A 26,797-nucleotide genomic window follows, 5' to 3' on the forward strand; every position below is an offset into this window, starting at 1 on the left:
GAACTAGCCTGACTTCAGGCTCCCTGTTCAGTGTAGTGCCTGCTTCTCCATCTCCCTTTGCCTCCTCCCTGCTAGTGCTCTGTCTCTTTCTCTCTCTCAAATAAATAAATAAAATCTTTGAAGAAAAAAAAAAGGAACAATGTAAACTTAAGAAACAGAGCATCTCTCACTCTTCCCCTAGACTTGCCCCCTGAAAAGGAATTAATTAGTGAATTCCACAGCCGCTATTGAGAACCCAGCCTGTGCCAGACACTGACTATACGTCAATGAACAGGACAGACATGGTTGCCACACTGGAGGAACTGAACGCCCAGCAGATAACAGCGGACAATAAGGATGTACTTAGTGCTAAGAGAAAGCTAGAAAGGGGGACTGACTTGAGACAGAGAGATCAATAGACAAAATCAAATGTATTTGTCTCATCATTCGTAAGTTTAGCCCTATTCCCACTTCCAAATTCTCATCCCACATCCGAATATGCTGATATGGAAGCGGTAAGGCAAAAAAAAAAAAAAAATGAATGTTTTTTCATTCATTCAACAAACATTTTGTGTGTTTCCTTCTCTCAGGTCTATGCTAAGTACTAAGAAAACAATTGTAGAAAGTAATTAAGACAGTGTATTTAGTTGAGAAAATAATATGTGAATAGGTATGATCAGTGGCCACAAGCACAAAAAAAAAAAAAAAAAGGTAAGAGAGAAATTGGGGGCAGGATGCATAACTCAGACTGAGAAGTTTTCATCTTAGAGGTACCATTACCATTGACAAAGTGTTGGCCAAGAAAAGGGTGAGGACAGAACTGGGGGGAGGTGAGGAAAAAGAAGTTAGTGGGAATGGGGGGGGATAGGAAAGACAAAAAGAAAAAATGGAAGAAAGCAAAAAAGCAAGCAAGCATGTATTTATTAAAAAGCATAACACATAGAGAAAATGCAATTTGCTTGGTGTGGCTAGAGAGAAAGTGTAGTAAATGGCAACAAGTCAGTCTGGGGATATTGTCAAGCACCAAATACTGATAGGCCATGTATGCTAGTCTAAGTTTTATCTTATTGTGAACAGGAAGCTACTTAAAGACTTAGATGATAAGAAGTAATATGATCAGATTTACAGGTTTTGACAGATCTTTCCTGAAGTTGAAAGAAAATAGTTTGTAGAGAAGGAAATCTGGAGCTGGAAGAACAATTAGAGAAGTGTGTCAATGAGTCTGGAAGATGGCCTTATAAACTAAGGCAATGCCAAAGGAGTAGAGACCCAAGGGACACTAGGGAGGTAGAATTAGCAAATCTCATTAGTGGACAGAGGTGGTAAGGAAGAGGTCTGAGATGGTCCTAGAGTTTATGGCGTGTGTATTGTATTAATGCTAGTGTCATTAATTAGAAGATATGAGAATAAAGAAGAGCTTGGGGAAATGAGGACAAGGAACAACCTATATTACTGAGTGTGTTCTACATGCCAGAAACTTTTCTGCCACAATTTAACCTTTATTTGCGACTAAAACCCAAATATGTATCTCCAGCCAGACCTTATTTCTTAAGTTCCATATCTGTATATTTGAATGTTTCCTAGGTATTTTTGAAGATTTTATTTATTTGACAGAGAGAGGGAGATCACAAGTAGGCCGAGGGGGAAGCAGGCTCCCCGCTGAGCAGAGAGCCTAATGCGGGGTTTGATCCCAGGACCCTGAGATCATGACCTGAGCCGAAGGCAGAGGCTTAACCCACTGAGCCACCCAGGTGCTCCTAGATATTTTTGTTTGCATATTTTGATAGCATCACAAAAACTCAGAATTGCAAAGTGGAAACTATATAATGAAATTAGATCTAAAAGGAAGAGTGTATGAATTTTGTCATTATTTTTTTAAAATATTTTATTTATTTATTTGACAGAGAGAGATCACAAGTAGGCAGAGAGGCAGGCAGACAGAGAGAGAGGGAAGCAGGCTGCCCGCTGAGCAGAGAGCCCGATGCAGGACTCGATCCCAGGACCCCGAGATCATGAACTGAGCCGAGGGCAATGGCTTAACCCACTGAGCCACCCAGGCGCCCTTGTCATTATTTTTTTAGATCATGGTTTTTTCACTGAAACTATAGAAAGAAGAAGGTAGGTGTGGTGTAGATACAAATAAATTAGAAGTGGCAAAATGATGAAGAACACTTGCTTATAGACTCTATTTTTTATTTTCAATAATAACAAAATCAATTCATTGAAATGAATGGAGGTAAACTAGCAAATTAGAAGACCTGAGGGGAAAACAGTTGAAGTCTGAAATAGTTATGAGGAGTGAGAAAGCCAAAATGGAGCAAATGAAATGATGAGTGTGCAGCTTTGACAGTCCCACTAAGATAAAGATGGTGGTTCTTTAGTAGCATCAGTCCATGGAGCTGTTTGATCTTTGCCAGGATAATGTACCAATCCAGGCATGGGAAACGAAGAATGCAGGTGGTCGGGTTGATCCAGGATTGGACTTTCATTACATGGGTACCACAGGAAAGTAGAAACAAGTGTTTTGTGAGTTCAGATCATGGATTTTTAAATTAAGGTTCAAAGGCTCAGGCTTATTATCAAAGAAAATGTTTCAGAAAGAAACTTTTAGATTGAGATGAAAAGATGAAACAGTTATGGAACAAAATTATGATCAAATGTAGTGGGAAAGGTACTGGATTGATAGGAGACTAGCCAGAGAGTAGGATATTTGGGTAGAATGTTTCAGAAGTGGAGTCTGGGAGATTTAAAAAAAAAAAAAAAAAAAAAAAGTATTTGCTTGGAGTTGGAGATGGTGACTGAAGAGAAAGAAAAGGTCAGTGGCTTTGACAACATGAAGGAAATATGATATTCATTTGTCAGATGGTCCACCCAATATTTGGTTAAGAGCTACTAATCCAACTTCCTTATAGAGAAACTTATGGTGTAACCTTCCATAAATCTTGACCAAGTAGCTGTCTTCCTAAGCACAAAATCACAACTTATGATAGAACCTCCTCTAGGAATTATTTAACTCCTATTCTCTAAAGTGAATGTAAAAGTAGTCAGTGATACTTTTGTATTTTATTTAATGACTTTTTTGTGTCATTTGTATTTTTTACTTTTTTTTTCTTTCTTCTTCTTTTTTTTTTTTTTTCTTTTCAGAAAATAGTTGACAGGATTTGGAGAGAAGGAACTCTGGATTCCTTCTCAGTGGATCACTTGAGTGAAACCTCTAGAGAAAGGAGTGATGGAAGTTGTAATCAAAGTTCTCTTAAGAGTTGACATTTAAATTCCTTTTCATTGAAGAGGCATGAAATCGATCTCAGTCCCACCGCCTCACCCCACCTCACCCCAACCCCTCCCCACCAGCTACTGATGCCAGCTCCCAGGTTTGGCAGTATATCAGACAACTAAATCTTACTTTTTTAACCCTCATTATGAATGTAGTCCTGGACTTAATATGCAACCAAACATAACTCCAAGTATCAGTATTTAGACTTATGAGTTATAAATCTGTTAGAGGATCACACCATTATTAGCCTTGAGTAGGAAGACACTCAAGTCTGCTGAATTTCCCCACTTTCTTTCCAAAAATGAATCAAGATCAAAGAAAAGTTTTACTTCCCTTCATCCCCAAGAAGGAAAAGTGTTGCTTACTGCCAGCTCCAAGGATATAATGGGCCCATTGAGCTAGAACAACCTCATTAAATCTGAGTAGTAAAAGGGGTCAGAAGACAGATGCAAGGGCTCCAGGCACAAACCTGGAACTTCTCCTAAGACTTGGTTAGGACTCACTTCTTCACCTACACGCAGAAAGAAGTCATTGAATCTGGGAGGAGAGCTAACTATTCAATTGATAGTTGGATGTCCTGAGTGCGTCACTGACCCCACTTTGTTACCACACTTGGTTCCTTTAGCCATCCTGAAGTTCGGCTTGCCTATCCTTTTCCCTCCACGCTTTTGGCAAATTTAGAACCCAGGTGATCTGATTTGGGGACCCTGGTTGGTGTTTGAAATGATGTTTTTGTGACATGGAAAGTAATAACTGCTAAAGCAAACCCCAAAAAACCTTTAAGAAGAGCAAGTGTTAACTGGATAGTATGCATGGGTAGATTTAAAATCTCTTAAAAGTTATATAATATTCAGTTACTGTATTTCCCATGTATTATTGTTACTATAGTAATTTCTCTCTTCTTGCCATAGACAACATTCCACTGTAATCTCTGTATTCCCATTTAATTCATGACCACCAAGATAATCATAATCCTTATTCTGCCACTATTATTCTTGGGCACGCTGTCAGTCAGTATTCCTAGGCATTTAATTTTACCATGTTAGGTTAAAAAAATGTATAAATTATTGCCTTTGCTGAATCCATTCATTACCAGAACCTACTCTCTCATATTTTAAAATGAAAAAAAAAAAAAAATTCTTTCTTTTACTTCAAACTAGCTAAGAAGAAGGTGGACATATTGCAGGTATTTCGCGGGTTCCCGAAGCCAAGCACGAGTAAATTTGAAAGTGTTATGCTTTGGCCTTTCTCTACAATTTAGTTTGATAGCAGAGCTTATGTTAAATAATCTGCAATGCAGGAAGCTTGATCCTAACAGTTTTGAAAGCTGTGCCCTATGACCCGATGTCCAGCACTCAGGTATAAAAACAGGCATCCTGGGGAAAGTTATTGTAATAGTTAATGCAATGCACATCTTGTCTGACAATTATAAAATGGAGACCCAAAGGGAAGACAGGTCAGTTAGAAATAGTTTTCCTCAGCATGATGGTTATGTGATCTTTACCAGAGACACTCCTGTCAGACCAAACCGCCTGCAGGTTCCTGCTGAGCCACACTTTAACCATAACTCAATGCCTGTGACCACACATCACACCTTCCAAAAACTACCTCCATCCACTCCTCCACCTGGGGAACTTCTCTTCATTCTTTACAATTCAACTAAAACCACCCCCGGGTGGAACTTTCCCTCATACGGTATGCTTCAATGCCACATGTCTACACCTGCATTTCAGGGTGCATTCCATCGCTTACTGAAACTGCTTACTTGCTGGTTTTGTCTCCTTGAAATCAGGGACTATGGCTTCTTTATCCTTGCATACCGAGGATCCCATACAGTGCCTGGCACTTTAGAAACACAGAAAACAATGTTTGATTGTGTTTTAATAAAGGCAGTGTTTATAACAGTGAACTCGAGAAGATAATAAGAATTCCAACAAAGGCATGTTATTTAGTAGCATTATAAATGAAGAAACAACATTTGATAATATGTAAACTAAAATAAACTTAAGAGATGATATCCAATCTAGCGTAAGAGATTTGGTAAGTTCAAAGCTGATAGCAAGAAGAGCAGGCATCTTCTGATGTAATATTAAGAAATGTTAGACAAATAGGACGTAGGAAATGAATGTAGTAAGCAAGGTAAGTCAAGTACTTAGAATAAAAAGAACATTACAATTAGTCAAATGGATGTTTTCAGTAACATTTTAGGGGGAACTAAGATCCAACAGGTATCAAAAACTGTAATATACATGAAGGAGAATATTCCATTAAAATGTTTAAATAATAAATGAAACAAGTATAAAACAAGACACTGAGTTTATAGTTAACTACAAGAGCACTATAAGAATACAAATAACAGAAGGATAATTATTAAAGTGAATAATCAGATAATTCAGAATAGAGAGAGAGGACAAACCGGCAAAGGAAAGGAAGAGTTGATTTGTTGAAGAGATATACAGCAAAAGGCAAAATGGAAACTAATGATGACCGAAGTATGTGAGAGAAATGGAAAAAAATAAAATAAAACAACCACAATGAGGACACAGTGCTGTTCTGAAGGGCGAGAGGTATTTGGGTTGACATTCAAAATCTGAGTTGAAATAAGCAAAGGCTTTAATTTTCATAGATCTTCAAGTGTTTTTCTATGGTGCTGACAACAATGCAAATGGATATTTAACTTATAATGAAATACAGAGTCTTCTAGGAGAAGAGACACCAGAAGAAAAGCAACTTGAGCTATTTGATGCTGACAATAACAAGATGTTCTCCTACCTTAACTAATGAGAGCGTTTGGACTGACCGGTAAGGGCCTTCCAAGGCGGAAATGCCAGTGAGGTTCAGGGAACAGACAGCTTTGGATATTATAACCCAAAACTAGCAAGCTACCCATGGCTTACGATTTTTAATTTATGAATTGGAATCTAAAAGGAAAGACTATTAGAAAACCTCAAAACTAACAAAAAAACACAGCATCCCATGCCATACACGATGATAAATGGAGTAACAGATCATTCAGCTTGACTGAATGAAGAGTTTAAGTCATCTGGAAGTTAAGAAAAAGCATTAAAATTTTCCTCTGTACTTATTTAAAGGATTTGAGGATGGCACTCTTAAGATGAAACTTTTTTAAAGCCTGAGTAGTAGAAAGTGATGCTGTAGAAGAAACTAGAAGGCTACCATTCATTTAATAGAATAAAAATGTAGATGGCATTAAATCATAGGGAATCTAAAGCATCTTGTAAAGTTGTACTGCCTCCCCCCATCTGTTTATTTTCCAGTTCGTTTTCAAAGAATCAATAATGGAAGGATTTTGAAAACATTTACCATAAATATTTAGTACTTTCTTAACCAATGATGTGGGGAAAAGTAGACAGAAATATAGTGTCTATGAAGGTGTTTGGTAAACTCAAAAACTTTTGACATAAAAAATAAGGGAACAGAGCTGAATTTAAATTAAAGAATAAAGGAAGTGGTTGTTTTTTTTTTTTTTTTTTTTTTTGTTTTTAGCTCTTAATTCTTTTGTAGACATACTGGAGCTGACATCTGAAACTGGTAGATCAATAGAATAAGCTTGGCCATAAAATTAAAATTCCATGTAATCAAATGCTAATTCAATCTCTTTGACAACTGAAGACTAATAAATTATTGAACTGCAGTCATTTCCCTCTTATTTGAGAAAATGAGCGATAGCCAGCAGAGATAGGTTTGCCCCTTCCCATCTTGGTGTGCACAAACACCACCTGGCCCTACCTATTTCCCTTCATAGTAAAGCTTCATTCTCAGGGATCGTATCAGTTTATGTGGAAGCTGCACAGCTAGATTACCTACAACACAATAGAGCCCACATGCTTGTAGATTGCTGGATATTACTGAAGTCTTGCATTTGCCAAATCCCATAGATTTCTCTGGGTTCTATATTCAGGATTCAGAATCTTGCTTGCTTTTGCTCCTTTCCACCTTCTCTCTGGTGGAATAAATAAATAAGTAAAATTTTAAAGAAGATGGATTGCCATTCCAAAATGCAAATTGCATGGCTGGAGAAACCATCCATCCAATTCAGATAAGCCTCTCTGGAATATCACTGAAATATACCAAGTGGATGAAAATATATCATGAAAAGCAGACAAGGCATTCTGAGGCAGTTTCCTATCTGAAACTGCTGCTTCCTTCCCGGGTGGCCCTTGCTTTCTACCCACTACTTTGTTTATTGCTACAAGGGAGAGAAACCTGCTGCGACCCTTGGTTGAGCTACGTTTTTTAATGCCTGCCACCTTTAAGTGACACCATTAAGGAGTCGTGGGCCTTTCTTTGGCTCTACCAGAGAGCTGGCTGTAGTTATAGCATCTTCTGTTAATATCAGTTAATATCAGAGTTACGGGTGACACTAAATAAGGGAGAGGTCAAGAGAATGCATCCTGGTGCAGATCTTTCTAGGAGCACCAATAATGAACGTAACAGGCAGGCTTCCCCTGGAGAAAGGTTAAGGTCTCTCTTCATGCAACCCACGTGTACGAGAATTTTTACTGATAAAGTGGGGATTAAGAAGGGATATGTGAGGCTTAACAGTTTCGAGATCACTGAGCTATGCCCAGAACCAGGTCATGGGGTCCCACAGCCGAAAGTGCTGAGCAGAGCCCCGAGGGAATGAGGTATTCACTCAGCCATGGCCTTCCTCCCCACACCTGTAAGGAAGCACTGCCTAAGTATTTATTGTTTTGGATGGACCTTACACCCTAAAGGCATTCAGCTAGAGCATACAAGAGTTGTTGTTGTTGTTGTTGTTGTTGTTGTTTTCAACATAGCCGGACATTTTCTCAATTTAGCCTTCTGTAGATTTGGGTTTCTTAAACTTCTACATGTGTTTCCATAGTCTGTTAAAAACAAAACAGAAACGTCATTAGGTATGTAAGCATGATCTGTGCACCATGCACCTGGGAATGGTAGGGCAACACAGAAAACACTGAACAGTGGAAAACCCGGGAGAAGAAACTAAAAGCTTAGAGGAGAGAAGTGGGGCGAGGGTGGAGGGGGAAGGGGGAGACCTAGTAAGGGAGGAAATCAGGTCGTGAAGTACATAGTTTGAAATCTGGAACTGGAGGCTGACATACTCAAAGTTAACTGTTTTCACATATGCCAAAATCGACCCATCCATTCTCTTGGATCCATGAAATACCTGAGTAAGTTTCTTCCTTGCTTTCTTCTTCTTGAGACACAACCCCCAATGGGAAACTGCCATGTATCAGCTGAATATAAATCTCAAATATTTTTCTCAGAATATTTTTCTTCTAGAATAGAAGATGGGACATTCCTGAAAGAAGATATTCAGAACAGTGGAGTGTCTTTATAACAATTTCACCCTATCTTCCCAACATTTTAGCAAGAAATGTTACGGACTACATCTAACCTAGTTGTTAAAACTTGCTAGTTCTTTTGAACTCTTTTCAGTTTCAAAGACATTTTTATTTCTTGAAATAAACTTTAAGTGCATATACTGGTCTTAAAAAATAGAGAAGAAATTTTTGGTTTGAGTTAATTTTTTACAATCTAGTTTCTAAAGAATTGTTTGGTATAATTAAATGCTAACTACACACATGCACACACATGCACAGTTAGTATTGACATTATATATTAATGTATTTTTAACACTTTGATATATACATCATTAGTATTTTTTTTTTCCGATTGGCCAAGGCTTCACTGATTTTGTTCACACTAAGTTGAAATGCTTGTTATATCCAGAGGACAGAATCAGGATCAGAAGCAGAACTAAACATTTTCATTGTATCACAGCCTTGGACTTTTCTAGATACCTGGTCTCTAACCACCAGTTCCTTTGATTTGTGAACAAAATGCATTCACCCAGAAATATAATACCACAGAGTATCATCAACATGAAATTCAACATTACATGCAATTTAACTAAGATATTTATACTCAAAACTTCCAAATTTTCTGGTAAAAGTAATACTTATAATCTTCACCCAAAATTTCATAAGGGTAACTAAAGCAAACTTAGCATAAATTTTAACAATTTCCTTTTAAACATATTAGTCTGACATCCCAATGCAGTGCTATGGTAAGTAACAGAGTAGTAGGTCCCTTCAATAGCAAAATTATGTTTGTATCTAAGATCTCAATAGCAATTTATTCTTGGTTACACTGTCTTTTACTTATTTTTGACCTAAATGGAAAATTGATCTTAATATTAGAACTAAGGATCCATGGCTTAGTAGAAATTACCTTTTAAAAGTAGGAATACTATATTGAATTCAAACTAATTCTCTTTGTAATAAGGAATGATCGCTTACTCCACAAAACAGGTTACTGAAAGAGTAAAAACTAATTGTAGATAGAAATCAACATAGCATAAAATATTTTGTCATATAAAATTCAGTGAGAACTTCAGGTTTTATTAGTGAATAAATGAAAATGCTTTGTAATACCTGAGATTGTTACTATTGGTGTTAGACTTCTTTGTATAGATTTACACTATTATAATTGGTTTATGTGAATAACATAATTTTACATGTAATTCTTATTTTTCAGTCCACTGGGATTACATATTGCTGTTGAAAAAAAAATCTGCTGGTTTTATTACACAAAACAAATTGTCAGTAATCTTGTGGACTACATGAATTCTTTCTTAAATTATGTCTTATTTACCCAAAAGTAAAGAATGTCCATTTTGTAACTATCGTGTGCCTTTCAGTTTCCATACTTTGACAAGTAAGAGTAGCCATGCTCTTCTTCCCCTAGCTCCAACTTAACCCAAACATCCAAGTCTATGATAGGGAACCTGAAACATTGTGCAGTTTGTAGAAAAGTGACAATATGAAGATTTTAATTGTGTGGCTTCCTAAGACACTTAATAACTAAAATTTGTTAGAAAAATGTTTTTGTTGTCTTCCAAAAATTTCACTAACATTTTTGCATGAAACATAGATTTTCAATGCTGGCTGAAAATCTTACTCTTCCAGAGATAAGGAGAATGAGAAGCCCTTTACTGCACATTTTAGAGAATTTTCACTAATAGAATCCATATAATTCTTATATTTTGTCATGTAAGATTTAAAATTTTTCTCTTTCAAATGTTTTTGATTATACCCGTTATAAATTAGCATTCTCTACTGTGATTTAATATTTAGAATCCAGCTGAATTACTTAGAAGCAAAAATGAAAATGAATTACACTTTCAATAATAAAACAGATTATGAACTATTTCTTGAAATGGTTTTGTCACCTTGTTTTGGGTCTCTCATTTTTAAACCTTTTCTTTTCATAGTGGAGTCACTCAATTTTAGTAGCATTTCGGGCTTTGGTGAGGACTTGGCTGTGAAGAGAGAAGACAGGACAACTATGACAGACTAGTGAGCCACTAGCACCTCGGACACCACGGGGGTGAAAAGACGACTCAGGAAAGGGTTGCTGAATCAATGAATAAAACATGTATTTTCAAACACCATCTTTCAAAAACTCAAAGTGCAACACTGTGACAGAGGTTCGTCGATTCAGGACTAACCACCACAGATTTGAGTGCTCATTTCACGCTGGCCATTATGCTAAATAGACACACACACACACACACACACACACAGGCACAGTGTGTTTAAAACATTTAGTATGGTAGCCAGTACAGAGAAAGCATGTGTGAGTGTGTATTCATGGTAAGTCCATGAAGTAATTATCACTAGCCAAATCAGAATTACAAAAGTTGAAGATTATTAACTGTTGGGAGTTAGCTTCCAACATCAGGACCCTCGGACAACCAGAACTTGGGTTCAATAGACAATTCTCTGGGAAAAAAAAAAAAAAAATGATGAGGATGTTCCTGATTAAGCAAGACATGCCACCGGAGTTGTATTACCAACCACCACCAAGCGAGTAGGTATGAGTGTGGGGTTCACTGTGATGGGTCTTGTTGGCTACTCAGTGCTTCTACAACACCCCCATGTATATCTGCTATAGCCATCAGCACTTTACATTATAATTACTTACGTGTCCGTATCTCCCAGATCATGAGCTCCTTGAAAGAGAGATGGACCTTGTCATTTTTAAGATCCCCTGGTATCTGACATACTGTCTGGTGTGTGACAGGCATCCCCTGAATGTTGAAAGGAGGCCACTCTGCCCTGGCAGTTCCTAAATTCTAGGATAAATAGGTATTTTTTTATTGAATTCACTTCAGTTGTGTATTTCAAAGAAGGTGCTTACCATTTATAAATAGTAACAGTCCACAAAATGTTCTCCCAATAGAATGAACTTCCGTCAATTTCCGTGCATGTATTACACCCCGTAACATCCAATTACAATGTCTAATATTCTTAATTAGGGCGAAAAGCTGGAAGCAGGCCACTGAGGTGGGATATCAGAATCTATCAGACCACTTGAGCATGGATATTCTTATAATCTTGGCCGAAGCAGGAAATGTGTGGGGGATAAAAACCAGGATGCTACATCTTGACGCTGGAGTGTCTCACCACTACCAGTCCCTATCAGGGAAGGAGACAGGCAGGGGCAGATGGCCGATCACAGAGTAGGACAGTCCTTTGAGGATCCGTGGTGGATTCTCGCCCAGATGGAGGGGGTGCTGTGTATCACAGCGTAGAGGTGGGTGGTAAACATATGGTCGGGTAACGCACACCGGTGGTTCTTGAGGACAGTATCCCCGAGCCTCCGAAGACCTTATCAGAAAATGATCAATGTAGTACCTGCCAGTCTGAGATTGTCTTCACATTTTAATACAAAGTTTTATGGTCTCAAGAAGAATCTCTTAACGTTCAACTTCAATCACTAACCATGACTTTCATCCAAATACTACTTTCCTTCAATCCTGAACATCCAAATTCTGCCCCTACATCTATGTGGAGGGATATTAAAAGTTATGGTTCTTAAAGAAAAATGGTTTGATGTCTTAATTCTCATTTGCATTTGATATGATGATGACCAGCTATGAAAGTATTTGCAGAAGCTCTTTTTAAAAATAAAATGAATAAATACCTTCTTGAAAACTTTACTTTATTAGACAATCTAGCCCAAATGTGGAAAATTTAAAATCACTCTATTTACCAAAACTGGCTAACAATAAGCTTGCTAGGAAAAAAGAAAAAAGACAGAGAGAGAGAACAACAATGATCAGTAAATGCCTACACTTAACATTCTTCTGGGATAATTTTAAGATCCATGTTGATGTACTTGTAAGGTACATCCCTCTATTTAATAGTAATAAAAAAATTCCCACATAACATTTTGTTTTTTACACTCATATACACATATAAAAGTTGGGAAACATGTCTCAGAAACATGTTTATAATGGATATACATACTATTGTGAAATATAATCTGAGTAAAAATTTTATTCCAACAACATTTCTCTATTTTAAATCATGTTTATTGTTTAAGTTTTTATCACAGTGGAGATTAATTTATGCTTAATCATCCATTGAGTGCCTACTGTCAGCTTCATCCAATTCCAAAAAAGTAAAGTCAACTCATTCATACACTCTAAGCCTGTTCCCATCCCACCATTCATTGCCTGTGCCTTTTTTCCCTTTTAACGGCAACATAACAATAAGATTGTGAAAAGGTATAACTAATAGACTTATATGTATAATACCATTTCTTCAAGTATTCAGAGAGCAGTACATCTGTCTGCATTGTACATTAGAAAACTACTTGTGACATTATTTCTAAGTAGAGGAGAGTGGCTCCTGGTGGGAGTGTAATGAAGTTGTATGTCATAGTGTATGACAAGGATTTACAGCATTCTAGAATTTTCACAACTCTTCCCATGTTAGTGAATGTCCTTAGGTGAATGTATGTTTCTACTCTCAGCTGTCAGACATGGGATCTCCAACTACGAATAAATAAGCATACACTCAACACGTGTAGTGCAAACGCTAAGTAAACAGAATGACATGGAATAAACTCATAGTTGCCAACTAGTGAATGGTTCAGCCGGGAGGTCCTGATTTTATGATGTCCGTGACGTGCGTCCTTCTTCTCCAGTGAACACTGTCACTGTTCCATGTCAGCCACAGTGACTTGAAAATTCTACTGAGGTGGGGCGTGAAGAGGGAAGTAGAAACTCATTTTCACAAGCAAGAGATACAATTTCTCTGTCACTTCTGTGAAACTGGTAAAGTCTATCTGTTAACAGAATCTCAAACCTCTCAAAGGTGGTACCAATAGGGAGAACTGTAAATGTCCCATTTAATTAAATGTTGGCACCTACGTAATATGGATTGTGTGGCCCAGACAACAAAAAAGGATGAAGAACATGTTTTTTTAAAGGTAAAACTTTGGAAAGATAACACCTGAACATTCAAAAATTACATTATAAAAAATCCATCGGTTACAAAAACATTCAAATAACGGCCCTGTTTAAAGATGCCACATAAGCAATAATCTTCAGTACTTTGAACGCAAGTTAGAGTTTTGTAGCTTTGTCTTAATTACGCATTGAACACAAAGTTATTCATTAAAATGAAATAGAAAAAAAAACCTACAAAATTCTTTCAGAGGCAAATTATTGGTAGGGGGAAAACAAAAGTAAAATATGACAGCCGATTTATAAATTTACTTAATTGCATGTATTTTTCCCCCAGAAGGGTCCACAGCCTGTAAGAAAAAGAAACAAAAACAAAAAGGCAAAACAAAACAAAAAAACTAACACAAACAAAAAAACCCAAAAAAGTATAAAAATGGTGCCATGTATCTTTTCATTTTCTTCCACTGCATTCAGTTTTGAGGGAATAGTGTTCTTTCATGGTCAAGTGTTCTGAGTTCACATATATTAAATTCTAGAAAAGAAACATTTGGAGCCTTTCAAATTCATTCTTGAATGTGTTGTACCTTCAACAAATATGCCAAGCAGCCACCTAAAAATTCTCTTAATTAGGAAACACACATACATACACACATACACACAAACAAACAAATCTTCTTCAAAGAAAAGAAACCATTCCTCATCTGGGACACACACGTATCAAGATTCAAAACTAAGGTCTGACATGGTCACTTAATTGATTTAAATAATTAAGGCTTCTAAAAGGTTCAGTGCCAAAACTCTCTGTATCAGTATTCGAATAAGATACATTTTTGCATTTTAGGTTTGTGCTTTTTACAGCCATCTTAATTCCACAGAATTTTGTTAGTAAGATCAGGTAACGGAGTGTTAGAATTGTTTACTGACATTTAACTTTTAGTAGTTGTTAGACTAAATTATAGTGATAAAAGGTGAATGACTGAACAGATTTGTTACTATCCTGTGGGCTGCTGGCTCATTTCACCTTCTTTTCATGTTTAATATGGCCATTTCTTTTGTACTTGCCATTGAGGATTCCATTATGGTAATGTCCATTAACTGTGCTATGCTTATTTCTAGACCACAAACTTTTGATTTTTCTGTAGATAAATTTTGTCACCCAGGACAAAAAAAAGTAAAACAAGGCAGCACCAAGCAAAAGCACAAAGGCTATATCCAGTAAAAAATACTGACAGAAAGAGATTTTATGGACAGCGGCACGTAGGTGATGGGCTCCGTTGTGACGAAGAATGTAATCTATCCAATAGACAGTCCGATTGACAGGGTGACCAGGCTGATCCTTGTGGATTTCTGAAAGCTTCTGGGCCCTCTGACGGTAGCTACGGAGCAGAGAGGCAGAACACAGAATATCATGTCGCTGTAAGGTTCAGTATTAGGACTTTCTCATTCTAAAAATGAGAAATGTTAATTTCTGTTAATGCTTTTAACACAGTATCTTGTGTTAAGACAATAAATTTTAAACAAGTGAGGAAAACAAACTCAGAGAGACTGAGTGACCTGATTAGGATTACAAAGTTGAGATTCAGATTCAAGTGTTTCTGACTCTAAACCCCAGTTTTCTTTGGTTTGTTTTTGCTATACCATACCTCTTACCCATACATACTCCTTCTCTCCCTATGCTTTCAAATACTATTAGCCAATGAGTCTCAACCAGAAGAGGTGTGTATTTATTAGATTCTGAAAGGTGGAGATGAGGAAAAATACAGAATTTTGTCCCAACACCTTTTTTAAGCAATGAAATTTAACTTTGCTCTGATTTAAAATAACATAAAGTGAAGGTGTGAGGTTTTTATACTTTTCAACAGAGGAAAAGGAGTTGAGAAACACCACTATGAAGCCATCCACAGATAACTGTCATACGGTGCATATATATATACATATATATAGTTTTTCAATTTTATACATATAATATAAATAAAATATATACATATATAATACAAAAATATATTAAATATATTAATATAATTAATAAATATATCGTTTAATATATTAAATATATAAAATAAGTAAAATATATACATATATTTCATATATATACCTATATATGCATATATGTATATATGTAGTGAAAATACCCTCTTAAATGGTTAATCGAAACTCGAGTACCTCTGTATACTTGAAGACTGCACAACTGGGGTTTAATTGCAGTGTGATGTATGACTATAGCGTGGTCTCTGATCAGGCCCTGTTTATATCTCAAAGAACACTGACAGAGGGACTGTATGTGGATAATCCAACCTTTTGCTTTTTTCTGTAGACCAAATCCAATCCCTGAAGCTCTGCAAGTATCTTGCCCCACACCCAACAAACTTCACTTTGGGGCTATATTTTACAAACCTTTCTTAAAAAGCCTGTAAAATACTTATCATTTTTTCATAAAATCATGTCTTGAAAAGCACTCGACTTTGAAAGAAGAGCTACAGAACACAGAGGGATCCCCCAAACTAAGGCACCCCAGTGCTCCCAGTGCCAGAGCTGGGATTAAGACACTGGATCCTTTAAGAGGTCAGAGCAGGAAGGCTGCCTCTGAGCCCACTTAAGGCAGCATAATGAACCTCAGTGGACCTGAATACAGCCTTTTAGATGGAAGCTGCATCATTTTCCAAGAAAGAATTTTTCTTATTGTCAGTTGTTTCTTAGACTATGACAATGTTTTTCAATCCAGTGTTTACCCATACCATGCAGGTATAAACAGAAAAATTCTACTGTCATATGAAATGCAAGATTAACTGAATGCCATATAAAAATGGGGAATACTGTGCGTTGTTTTAAAACTACATGAGTCATCCCTCCAGACCCTTTGAGACTCAGTGGTTAACTGGGTTAACACAAGAAATCAAATATTTAACCACATCAAATAAATAAATATTCTGATTAGTCATGCACCTGAGTCAATAAATCTCTGTGTCTTGGTGATACTCGTCCTAGGGAAACCCAGCACCAGTCAATACAAAGGGCACCAACTTTGGAATCAGACAGTCCTGGTTCAAATTTCTACTCTAATAGCTGTGCAACTATGGGCAAATTACTTAAGCTCTCTGAGTTTCAAGTGCCTCATCTTTATAATGTTATTAATGAAAACAGTGGTATACAGATATTACGAGTATTAAAATGAGACAGAGAACACAAAATTTGACACATTTTTAGGAACCCGATGGTTGTTCCCACTGGAATTTCTCCCTCAATTTGGCAAATCCTGGTAGAATATTATTCAAGGTCATACCTGGCTGGCCATATGATTGCTGTCTTTTTTTTTCAAATTACAAAAGATGTACAGAAAGCATCAGACACAGGAATCTAAAGGGCATTTCTGTAACCGGTTTATTGACAACTTCTTGGTAATAACTGGTTACTGACAATATGCTGTGCTATTTATCTTTCATTTGCTTTCATATTAACTGAAAACTTACCTGGGATTATTGATAACTTTCACCAATGCTTCATACAGCTCTCCTTCAGTAACAGTCTTCCATTCTAGCAATATCCCCATGCCTTTTGCCTGGACCCGAGTCATAGTATCATAGTGGTCTCCAAAGAGTGGGATTCCCACTACAGGTACACCGTGATACATAGTTTCAAAAATACTATTCAAACCACCATGGCTCAGGAAGGCTTTAATATTTGAATGCCCTAAAGAAGGATTAAAAAAGAAAACAACTTACAGTACTGTATATTATTCTAAGAGATCTTCCAGGAATCTCTTAAAAATCCACCCTATAATAAATATACATTTTAGATATAGATTTTAAAGGCATAATTTCACTGATTCCTCTTCTACATCAATTAAAATGCTTATAAAAAAATAATGAACTGATTTGTGTGTATTAGTTAAAAGCCATTTTTAAATAGCTAAAAATTATGGCTTTAACGTTCCCTCAAAAGCAAGTTATCAACTGACTAGCCACAACTATTTAAGTGGCCAATAATAAATAGGAAGTCAATGAAAGCAAGAAATGCCAAGAATACCAGGGTGCAAACACATTCTACTAAAAGCAGACAGCCACCTCTGGATACCCAAGCATTTATCCCTCTCTTTATATATTTTTTTAAAGATTTTATTTATCTGAGCGAGAGAGAGTGTGCAAGAGAGCACCAGCAGGGGGAGCAGCAAAGAGAGAGAGAGAAGCAGACTCCTCACTGAGCAGGGATCCCGATGTGGGGCTCCATCCCAGGACCCTGAGATCATGACCTGAGCTGAAGGCAGACGCTTAACCAACTGAGCCACCCAGGTGCCTTGGCATTTATCTGTATTAACAGCAGAACACACTTTGTTTAAAAAAAAAAAAAAGTTACGATGTGGGGCTGGACTCCTAAAGACCATGAAGAGTTTATGTGCTTATCCAAGGAGGAAAACTGCAGTACAAAGTATTTACAATATTCAAGTCATGTCAGCTTCTGTGCTTCACAATTTTAGGGTCCAATTTCACAGTCTGGGGATATAAGCAAGTAGGGGCTGACACATATAAAAATTAGTTGTAAGCGATGGAACATCATGTAACATCTAGTTGTCACGGGGATAAAAGAAGATAATTTATCAAAATTAATGAGGTATTTCCAAACCTAGATCTCCTCCTGAGCAGCCTATATTTCAAAAAAGGGACCAAAAGCCTTGTGTAAGAAGTGTAGGACAAAGAAACACTGCATTTAGTGCGTGCCACGGTCAGAAAGGAACTAAAGCTCACAGAAACCAATCTTTTAAATATTCACACACCAGGTACAGTACGGACTCAGTTGAACCTCCATCTCAGCTGGGCACTGGGACACTCCCACCCTGTAGCTAGCAGGGTTAGTCACTCAGTGTCACCTCTGCCTACAGATGGCTTCTCAACTCAGCCCATCTAATGGACCTGCCCTCTCAGTGCATTTCAAACTTTCTTTTTAGCAGCAAAAACTTCTCTTTGAACAAAACCTTACTACCAAGTCCTGAAGTGACAAATGAGACAGTGCTGGTGGGTGGAGGGCAGGGAGGAGTATGGAAGGAAGAAGGGGAAAGTCAGTGGTTCGGGTCCAACTTCTCATCCTGGAGGAATCTTCTTATCATGGTGAGGAGCCAAAAGAGGACCCATAAAGTCATACCGGGTGATGAAAAGGACACTAATCTTGGCAAAGGTAGAGAACTACGATTCTAAGGAACCCAGAAGAGCTATGAATTTGAGGAGGGCCACTGGATGTGAACGACTGTGTAGCTAGACCTCGCTGTACAGCCTCTCTGAAAAAACCCGTGAGAACAGCTCAGATGTTCTCAGATCATGGTATCACACTGTGGCACTGAAAGAACAGGCAGTCAAGATTCTCTGACTTAAATTTCTTGCTTCCTTCTACCTTCTATGGAATCTGAAGTCGTAATAGTAAAGACATTTTTTAAAAAATGAAAATGAAATACAAGTGTTAAGAAAAGTAAATTACCCTGTTTCTTCTTCAATTTTGTCATTTACAGAATAATATAATGAACTAGATGAAAAAATTATATAAGGAAAATTCCTTGCTGTTTTTCAGTTATAAAATTCGATTTGCTGGTTTTTAGGATGGGTCACTTTATTACATCTAAAAAATGCTTTTCAGAAGCTTATTTTTAAGAGTATTATATAGAGTCACTTACATACCTCACTTTTTCAGTTACAAAATTCGATTTGCTGGTTTTTAGGACAGGTCATTGTAGCTTCTAAAAAATACTTTTCAAAAGCTTATTTTTAAGAATACTGTTTAAAGACACTTACATAATCTCCTATATTTTAGTATTATTGAACAGATAATGGCCAATACTGCCAAAACTCAGTACCATTTTATAACTTTCTTAATATCTTAAAGAATAATATGGCATCATGTTTTCCTAGAAATTTAATGAAATTACAGTTTTACTATCTACAACTTATTCAACAGTTAAATTATATATTTCAAATATCTTAAAATAAATGCACATAATTGTTATTTTAGTTTTCATCTGAGGGTCAGAATCTTAATAAATAAATAAATCATGTGTTTATTTAATAAAATGTTTCAAAAACATCTGGTGACTTAAGGGGAAATCTAAAGAGATGAGCCAAGCACAGATAAGATGTTTATTGGCCTAAAGATGTTTCTTTGGCCTTATGCTTCTCTTTGGTTTCAAATAAATGAATAACTTTGAATTTTTCTGAGTTCTCAGGTAAGTCTGTAATAAAACTCTAACACAAATCTGTATTTTCATTGTTTTAATTTTACTACCTTTAGCTGATTAGTCTAATCAGGTAGAACTTTATTCACTGCCAGTTTATATAGCTTATTAAGTATACTTTCCAGAAAATTAAAACTAGTGACTGGCCAAAAAATTTTAATTTATAGACCAAAGGATTATACTTGATAGATTATTTTCCAATAAAGATAGATTTGACTTGTTGGCTTGAAATCTAAGATGAGACACTGGATGACACGGCGACTCTTTCATAAACTACACACGTATTAGAGAAGATGTTCACCTGCAAAAATCACATTTATACAATTCAGATCCAAAAGCCAAGTAAGTACCTCCATGCAGCTGACTTACCAAGCAGGTCATTTTGTGGTAACCATTCTATGAGCTTAGTGTTGTTTCCTAGATTCTTTGGTTTGGTTCCAGAAAACCTAAAATGTACATCATCAGACAATGAATCTTTCAAAAATCCAACTAAACTCCTGGTACAGACTCTGTGGTTAAATTATCAGATTAAAATAAACGTTACATGATCTTTTGTTGATATTTTAAGAAGGAAACCATGCTTTAGCAACAAGAATATTTTGATATTCTTTTTCACATTTTCACTGATTGAGATTAAAAACAAATGAACAAAGGCCCTTGGCTTATATTGAGATTTTCCTTCAGTTCTCACCCGATTACAGTGGGTGAGGGGGTGGGGTGGGAAGGATTCAAATTAACCTGTTCTAGAAAGTCACTCTCCAGCAGGACCCACAAGGAGAAACGCGAAGAAGCAGGGAGGCCCCACTGGGCAGTGGATAGAGTCTAAGGAAAGGTGTGAGAATTGGAAGAAAGCAGGAGGTACCTCCTCTAGCTTGGCCCCAGAGACAGGAGTTCTGTGGGGCAAAGGATACAATTCAGTGGTTTCTTAAAGATCAAGATCTTTCCGAGATAAACCATGAACATGCTTAATGACTGAGGAGGGAGTGGCAAGGGTCTGAACTGAGCAGACACAACCTATCCTCAACAAAGCAGAAGGGTGCTTTCTGGTTTTCCTAATAGAGAAATCGCAATAAAACTGGCATCCAGAGAAGAAGTCCTAAACGGTGGGGATAAAAATATGTGTCCATTTCATAGCTCACACAGGAAAAGCGGGACCTAGTCTTTACACAATTGTTATAAAGGAAAAACCTGTAGTATTCAGATCCTACTAGTAATGGCTTGAACCTCTGGGGCCGATGTGGATCACTGCAGGATCCCTAGAGCCCAAGGGCAGTGGCAGGGACTAAAGAGATCAATGGTACATGGTGTTCAGTTCTGATGTTTCCATGGTGGTCTGGGAAGTCCGGAGACAGACACTTGTTGGCAGGGTCTCCCAAAGGAAGCTGGGGCAATCTATGGATCGGCTTAACCAGCATTAACTAGCAAGTTAATGCATTTTTAAAAACCCAGTCTCTTGGATAAATGAAATAAAAAAGCATGTATAAAGGATGAACAGTTCCATGAAATATTTTAACTATTTATTCATTCACCCATCATTCTTTACCTCATTCCAACACTGATGTGAAGGTATACAGAAGGTTATCTAGAAATGCTTGTAATCACAATAATTTTTTTTAATGACAATAACTAAGGGAAGGAGAAACAGGATATAAAGCTGAAGGTAACATAAAAATGCACCCGAGACCAGGATAAATCACTCTGCATCCTATTTTCTTTGCAGGCTATATAGGCTTGGTATCTCTCTCTTTATCCATCACAGAATCTCATAAATTCATCCCTAGATTTCAACAGGCTAAGAAACAGAATGAGAAGTCGGGGGCATCCTGCTCATCTTGCCAGGGAGCCAGTGCGCTGTGTGGAGTGGGACCTGGCGGCTAAGCAAGGAGATCCCAAAAATCAGCAGTGAAGAAACCACCGGCATGATTACCTTACCTCCAGATCACTTTCTGGGGCAGTCTCCCCAGAGCTCCAGCCAGCTTGTTAGCAATGTCTTCGGACAGGTACTTGACACCAGCTCCGAAAGATACCAGGACAAAGCCATGTTCGTTAGCACCATTTACCCACCTCTGGAGATCCTATCAATCAAAATGCGGCAATTAATTTTATGAAAAGCCAACACAGTTCATAATCAGCGTCATCAAGAGCCCAGTTTTTAAAAAGTATTCAGGTAATTTTCTTAAACAATTAGGGAGTAGCGGATATAAAATTTTTCTCTAAACACCTGCTTCTGTTTAAAACAGTTCATCTGACAACACTAACTGAAATAAGGAGGGGGAATGGCTAACTTGGTAAGATCAACAAGTAGCAACAAAAAAATCAGTGTCTAATGGCCTAAGATCACAGTCAGAAAACTGAAACTGATGTTTAAAACACGGTCAGGGATGAATTTGTATGAGGGCACTGGGGTGGCTCAGTCAGTGGGGTGTCTGCTTTCATTTGGCTCAGGTCAAGACTGGATCCAGTCCCGAGTCCCCACTGGGCTCCTTGCTCAGCAGGGAGTCTACTTGACCCTCTGCCCCTGCCTGCCACCCTCCCTTGCTTGTGTGTACTTTCTCTCTCTCTCTCTCTCTCAAATAAATAAATAAAATCATTTTTAAAAAACTGTATGAGGATACAAGCAAAAGATGTGGACTGAAAAACATGAAAAACATGAACTCTCACCCTCACTCCTACCCAGGAAGATTTTTGTTTTTAGGAGTGGGCTGGCTTTATCTCGGTCTAAGCTCCATCATTTTCATCTCTAAGAGTCCTACTGTGTTATACGGTAATAAAGAGAAGGAGTTAGCTAACAGGTCCACAAATCCATAGGCCTAGTGAGTTGTACTCTTTCTCTAAATATTCCTCCGACTCACGGAGAACACAAAGCACACATGCTCTATAGTGAGGCATCCAGGGTTTCTGGAAATCTGTGAGTGGTTCCTCTCCATCACAGTGCGGGAAAATGCTAAATTCCAAACCCGTCCTTAGATAGCCAACAGATGCCGGCCCACAGCAGATCCGAGGTTAAGGAGGGACAACTCTTAACACTGCAGGAATCACTCCCCTTTTGGAGGAAGACACATTCACAGATTTTTGCCAGCGTGGTTGACTTATACTGAAAATGAAAGCAGTTAGTTTTAAGGGATACTATCCTTGCTTTGTTTTATTCTGTAGGCACAAACTTGCATTATCCCCTTGAATAAGTCTTTTGTCAAAGACACTGAGCTTCAGGTTCCCATATGAAAACTAACAGAGCCACAGCACTTGGAGGAACACAGAATTGCACTGCAAGAAAAACAAATGTGCTATCTGTGGACAACACCTTTATCGTAATGTAGGCACGAAAAACGGGGACAGGCTCACTCTGTATTCACGACGTGAAGCATGAGCTGTCTCACAGACCCTGCGGGTCTGTCTTTCAAGAAGAAGGAGCGTCTATGGTGTCACCGTGTTCTTTGCATTTCACACCCCTTTCTGACACACCCTGATTTATTGCCCGGGGAGGGGGATGGTAACTGCACAGTAAGCAGTTATCACAAGGGCATCACCACCTAGCTCCATACCAAGTATTTATATGAATATTAGCCCCCACCCCACTGACGGCTTCCTTTCTTTTGTATTTCCCCTTTTCTTTTATCCCTTAATGAGATCTGTATTAACAACTCTATTGTACTCATTCTTAGCAGGAAAGAGGGGGCCACATTTTATCTCCAAAATGAGTTAGTAAGTAGTGTCACTGGATGACTGGGATGTTGATGGAAGGAGGTACACCCTTCTGGCTACTGAGTAGGTAAAACAGGTTGTGATTATTAATAAAGCTCTCAATTTACATTCTACTGCACTGACCAACAATATCCCATGTACTGAAAATATAACAGTGTTCTCTGTGGATTCAAAATAAGAAACAAGAGCAAACGGATTTAAAATTTTCATTTTTGAGAAGGTCCTAAGCCAGATGTACTTAAAACAATATGAACGCTGCACATTAGAATGACTGTAATACAATGTTTTATCCCTACGGTTTGTCTTCAAGTAATTTATCACCTACTGTCCAGTTCTCTCAAGATTAAAATTTCAGGGTCAATGCCATCTTTAAAAAGCTTACATTCAGATATACCACCCCTTACAGTCATAATGTTATTTAAATTTGCTTCCCAAGGACTTAAAAGGTCTTTGAGTTTGAACTGAATCTATGCAATAAATACTTAAAAGTTGTTTGTTCTTTGTTCTGCATGAAACAAAATAAAATCCATTAACCTATTTTTCTAGATCTTTTCCAGCCATACCCATTGACCATTTACAAGAATATATTCAACTATGTAGCCTTTATTCATATGAAAGGGAGTAGAGAAAATCTTACTCATTATACCTCCCTTCAGGAAAAGCACTCAGCATTTTTAGAAGATAACACTCCAATTGGCTTAGAATGAGCAAGGTGATTTCCAAACTGTTATTCCCTGGGCTGGAGAAAGAGGGGATGCGAAAGGTCAGAGAAAAAAACAGTGAGCCTGACTGGGGTCTTGGACGGAAACCCTTCCCCATTATCTCTCATCTTCAGCCTAAATTCACAAAATTTTTGGTGTGACTGATGTTTTATGGAAACACAGATGAGCTGGGTTTGGGGTCTGGCTGACAAGGGAGACAGGCAGCAGAACAACGGCCCCAGGCAGAGGCTGAAGGGATCCCGAATTTGCTGAACTCATGGTGAGGATTTGGGAACCGGAACTTCATGAAACGTATGCCTGGCTCTCCAAAGAGCAGAGAGGCCCCAGGTGGCATTTCGTCTCGATATACACAGGCAGTATTTTCTGGAATTTAAGATTCTGCAATTATAAAGTGAAACTGATTTAATAACCACTCTTAAAAAAAAATAACCTTCATAATAAATGTGTTCAATGTAAAACAAAACAAAAACAACCCAATCCTGGATATTTAACACTGTCAAAGGTATTTTAGAGTGTCCTTGCTCCCTGACAAACACCAGGTAAAAATATAGAGTGTTTAAAAAAAAAAACAAAAAACCTCATTTATAATATCAACAAAAACCACATATATCTAAGAGTAGAAGTAAGCCTAACAAAATACACAAGATGTACATGAAGAAAAATTTACTGAAGGACAAAAAAGAAAAACTAAGTAAGTGGAGAGATGTAACATGTGACAGGAAGGAAGAAACATCAATGTCCTGAAGATGGGTTTTTTTTGTTTTTGTTTTTGTTTTTGTTTTTTAATAAAATTAAGTTCAATGCATTCCCCACCTACATTCCAAGAGGACTGCTACGGATCTAGAGCAGAGTCTAAAATTCATCTGGGAAAGAAAATACACAAGAAAGGCTAGGAAGATTTTGAAAAAGTACAGGGAAAGAGAGTTTTCCTTCTAGATATCAGAATGCACTCCAGAATTTAGAGTCCTCTCTATGAAACGTTCAGTTTTAGAAGAGACTGCAAGGAAGGGGCCAGTAAGCTAGATTGCTGTCTACACAGGAACTGAGCATTTACAACAGTGGGCACAAGTCACCCACCACCGATGCAAAAAAAAGGAGGCTAGATCCCCCCATTAATATAAGAGTTGCAGGAGCATTAGTAGAATATATGAAGTATTTGAAGAAACTCCCCAAAAGGTGCTTTTACTGTTTCTGGGTGTGGAAGGCCTTCATGGTCCAGTCACAAATTCCAGAAGTCATAAAGAAAACAGAGAGATCTGACTACAAAACAATAAAACTTCTAGAGTATAAAAGATAATTTTTAAAAGGAAAATAATAATAATAATAGTAATAATAGATGCAGAAATATTTTCAATATGCATAGTAAAAGATTTATATCCAAAACAAAATAATGAGAAAAGAATTTTCACAACCTCAGGAAATACCCATTTCACAGACAGAAAGCGAATGGCATTCACATGGAAAGATGCTTAGCTTCACACACTAGCCAGAGAAACACAAATTTAAACTGTTTTCATCTCTTATTCTCTGTAGTCTCTACAGTCCTCTGTTAGTGGTGTCAACATAAAATTTAATCCATTTTAACTTTAAAAAAAAAAAAAAAGAATGCAGAATTTACCCTTAAGTATTAATGCTTTGTAATTTTCTACCAACTTTTTTGTCTTGCTATAAGGATAAAATGTCTTTTCCTAAATGGCTTCTGGGTCTATTGACTTAGCACTTTCCCTACATTAAGATTATCTTTCAAATATCCATAGTTTCCTCCAGTAATTGTATAGTTTCATTTTTTTTTTTTTTAATCCTTTCATCATCCAGAATCTCTTTTGGGGGGAAAGAATGAGTCTGGGATCCATTCTTATTTTTAACCCTATGGATAATCTTCTCAACACTATTGAGTATTTCCTCTTGTCCTCATTAATGCAAAATTCTGCCCTCACAGTGGATTTCTGAGTTCCATTCTGTTCCATTGATCTATGTATCCGGTTATTCCTGTGCCTGGGCCAGAGACTTTTACTGACTGTTACAACACATTTTAATATTTGCAGTGTTAGATTTCTCTCAATTTTCATTCTGGGGATTTTATTAGTTATTTCTGTATTTAGCATCTTCTTTAAGAACTCCTTTTTTCTTTCTTTAATTAGAAAACAGTGCATTATGTTAAGTTTTAAAAATCACAAGAGCTTTGGTTACAGTTGCTAAATACATAGAGGGACACATTACTACAGCCCCCAAAGTAGTAAATACTGTAGTATTATATTAATGACTTTGATTATTTTATCATTGCTAAGTTTGTGAAATTTATAAATATCAAGGGGAAACTTGGCGAACACAAGGAATTTAATATGAACTCGACATCGATCATTCTACTCCTATCTGCTCTCTGCTGTGTTGAGTGAGCTCAAAAATAGCTTCAAGGTTACAAGTAACTGCATTTGTGGAAGCAGACAACCGACAAGCCCCACATCTTCTTTTTGAATTCCCCAACCGCCATTTTCCAGCACTGTGTACCACTCCTTACACAGGGTAGGAGGACTTGCGCATACATGGACAAACACTTCATTTCACACACCATACCCTTAAAACAGCGCACTCAGTCCTTTCTGCTCAACGGGCGGGGGCACGTGCGGCACGCTCCTCCACTA

General features: G+C 37.4%; 1 protein-coding gene and 1 long non-coding RNA gene across 8 annotated transcripts in view; both read right to left on the bottom strand.

Annotated features, from left to right (window-relative positions):
* Positions 1-5,116: 5,116 nt before the first annotated feature.
* Positions 5,117-8,777, bottom strand: LOC122889231. The gene is made up of 2 exons (XR_006380856.1): positions 8,427-8,777; positions 5,117-8,124 (listed from the first exon to the last, which is right to left on the bottom strand). It is a non-coding gene; the product is annotated as an uncharacterized LOC122889231 (long non-coding RNA).
* Positions 8,778-14,304: 5,527 nt separating this feature from the next.
* Positions 14,305-26,797, bottom strand: part of UGT8 (UDP glycosyltransferase 8) — a 133,248-nt gene continuing 120,755 nt past the window's right edge. For all 7 annotated transcript variants that reach the window (XM_044224153.1, XM_044224152.1, XM_044224150.1 and 4 more), the window contains 4 exons: positions 21,664-21,806; positions 20,101-20,177; positions 16,988-17,207; positions 14,305-14,896 (listed from right to left, as the gene is read on the bottom strand). In XM_044224153.1, the coding sequence (XP_044080088.1) occupies positions 14,533-14,896; positions 16,988-17,207; positions 20,101-20,177; positions 21,664-21,806 (804 nt within the window). In that variant the 3' untranslated portion in view covers positions 14,305-14,532. The remainder of the gene's footprint in view (positions 14,897-16,987; positions 17,208-20,100; positions 20,178-21,663; positions 21,807-26,797) is intronic.

The sequence above is a fragment of the Neovison vison genome, chromosome 11 (genome assembly GCF_020171115.1).
Source record: "Neovison vison isolate M4711 chromosome 11, ASM_NN_V1, whole genome shotgun sequence".
Classification (NCBI taxonomy): Eukaryota; Metazoa; Chordata; class Mammalia; order Carnivora; family Mustelidae; genus Neogale; species Neogale vison.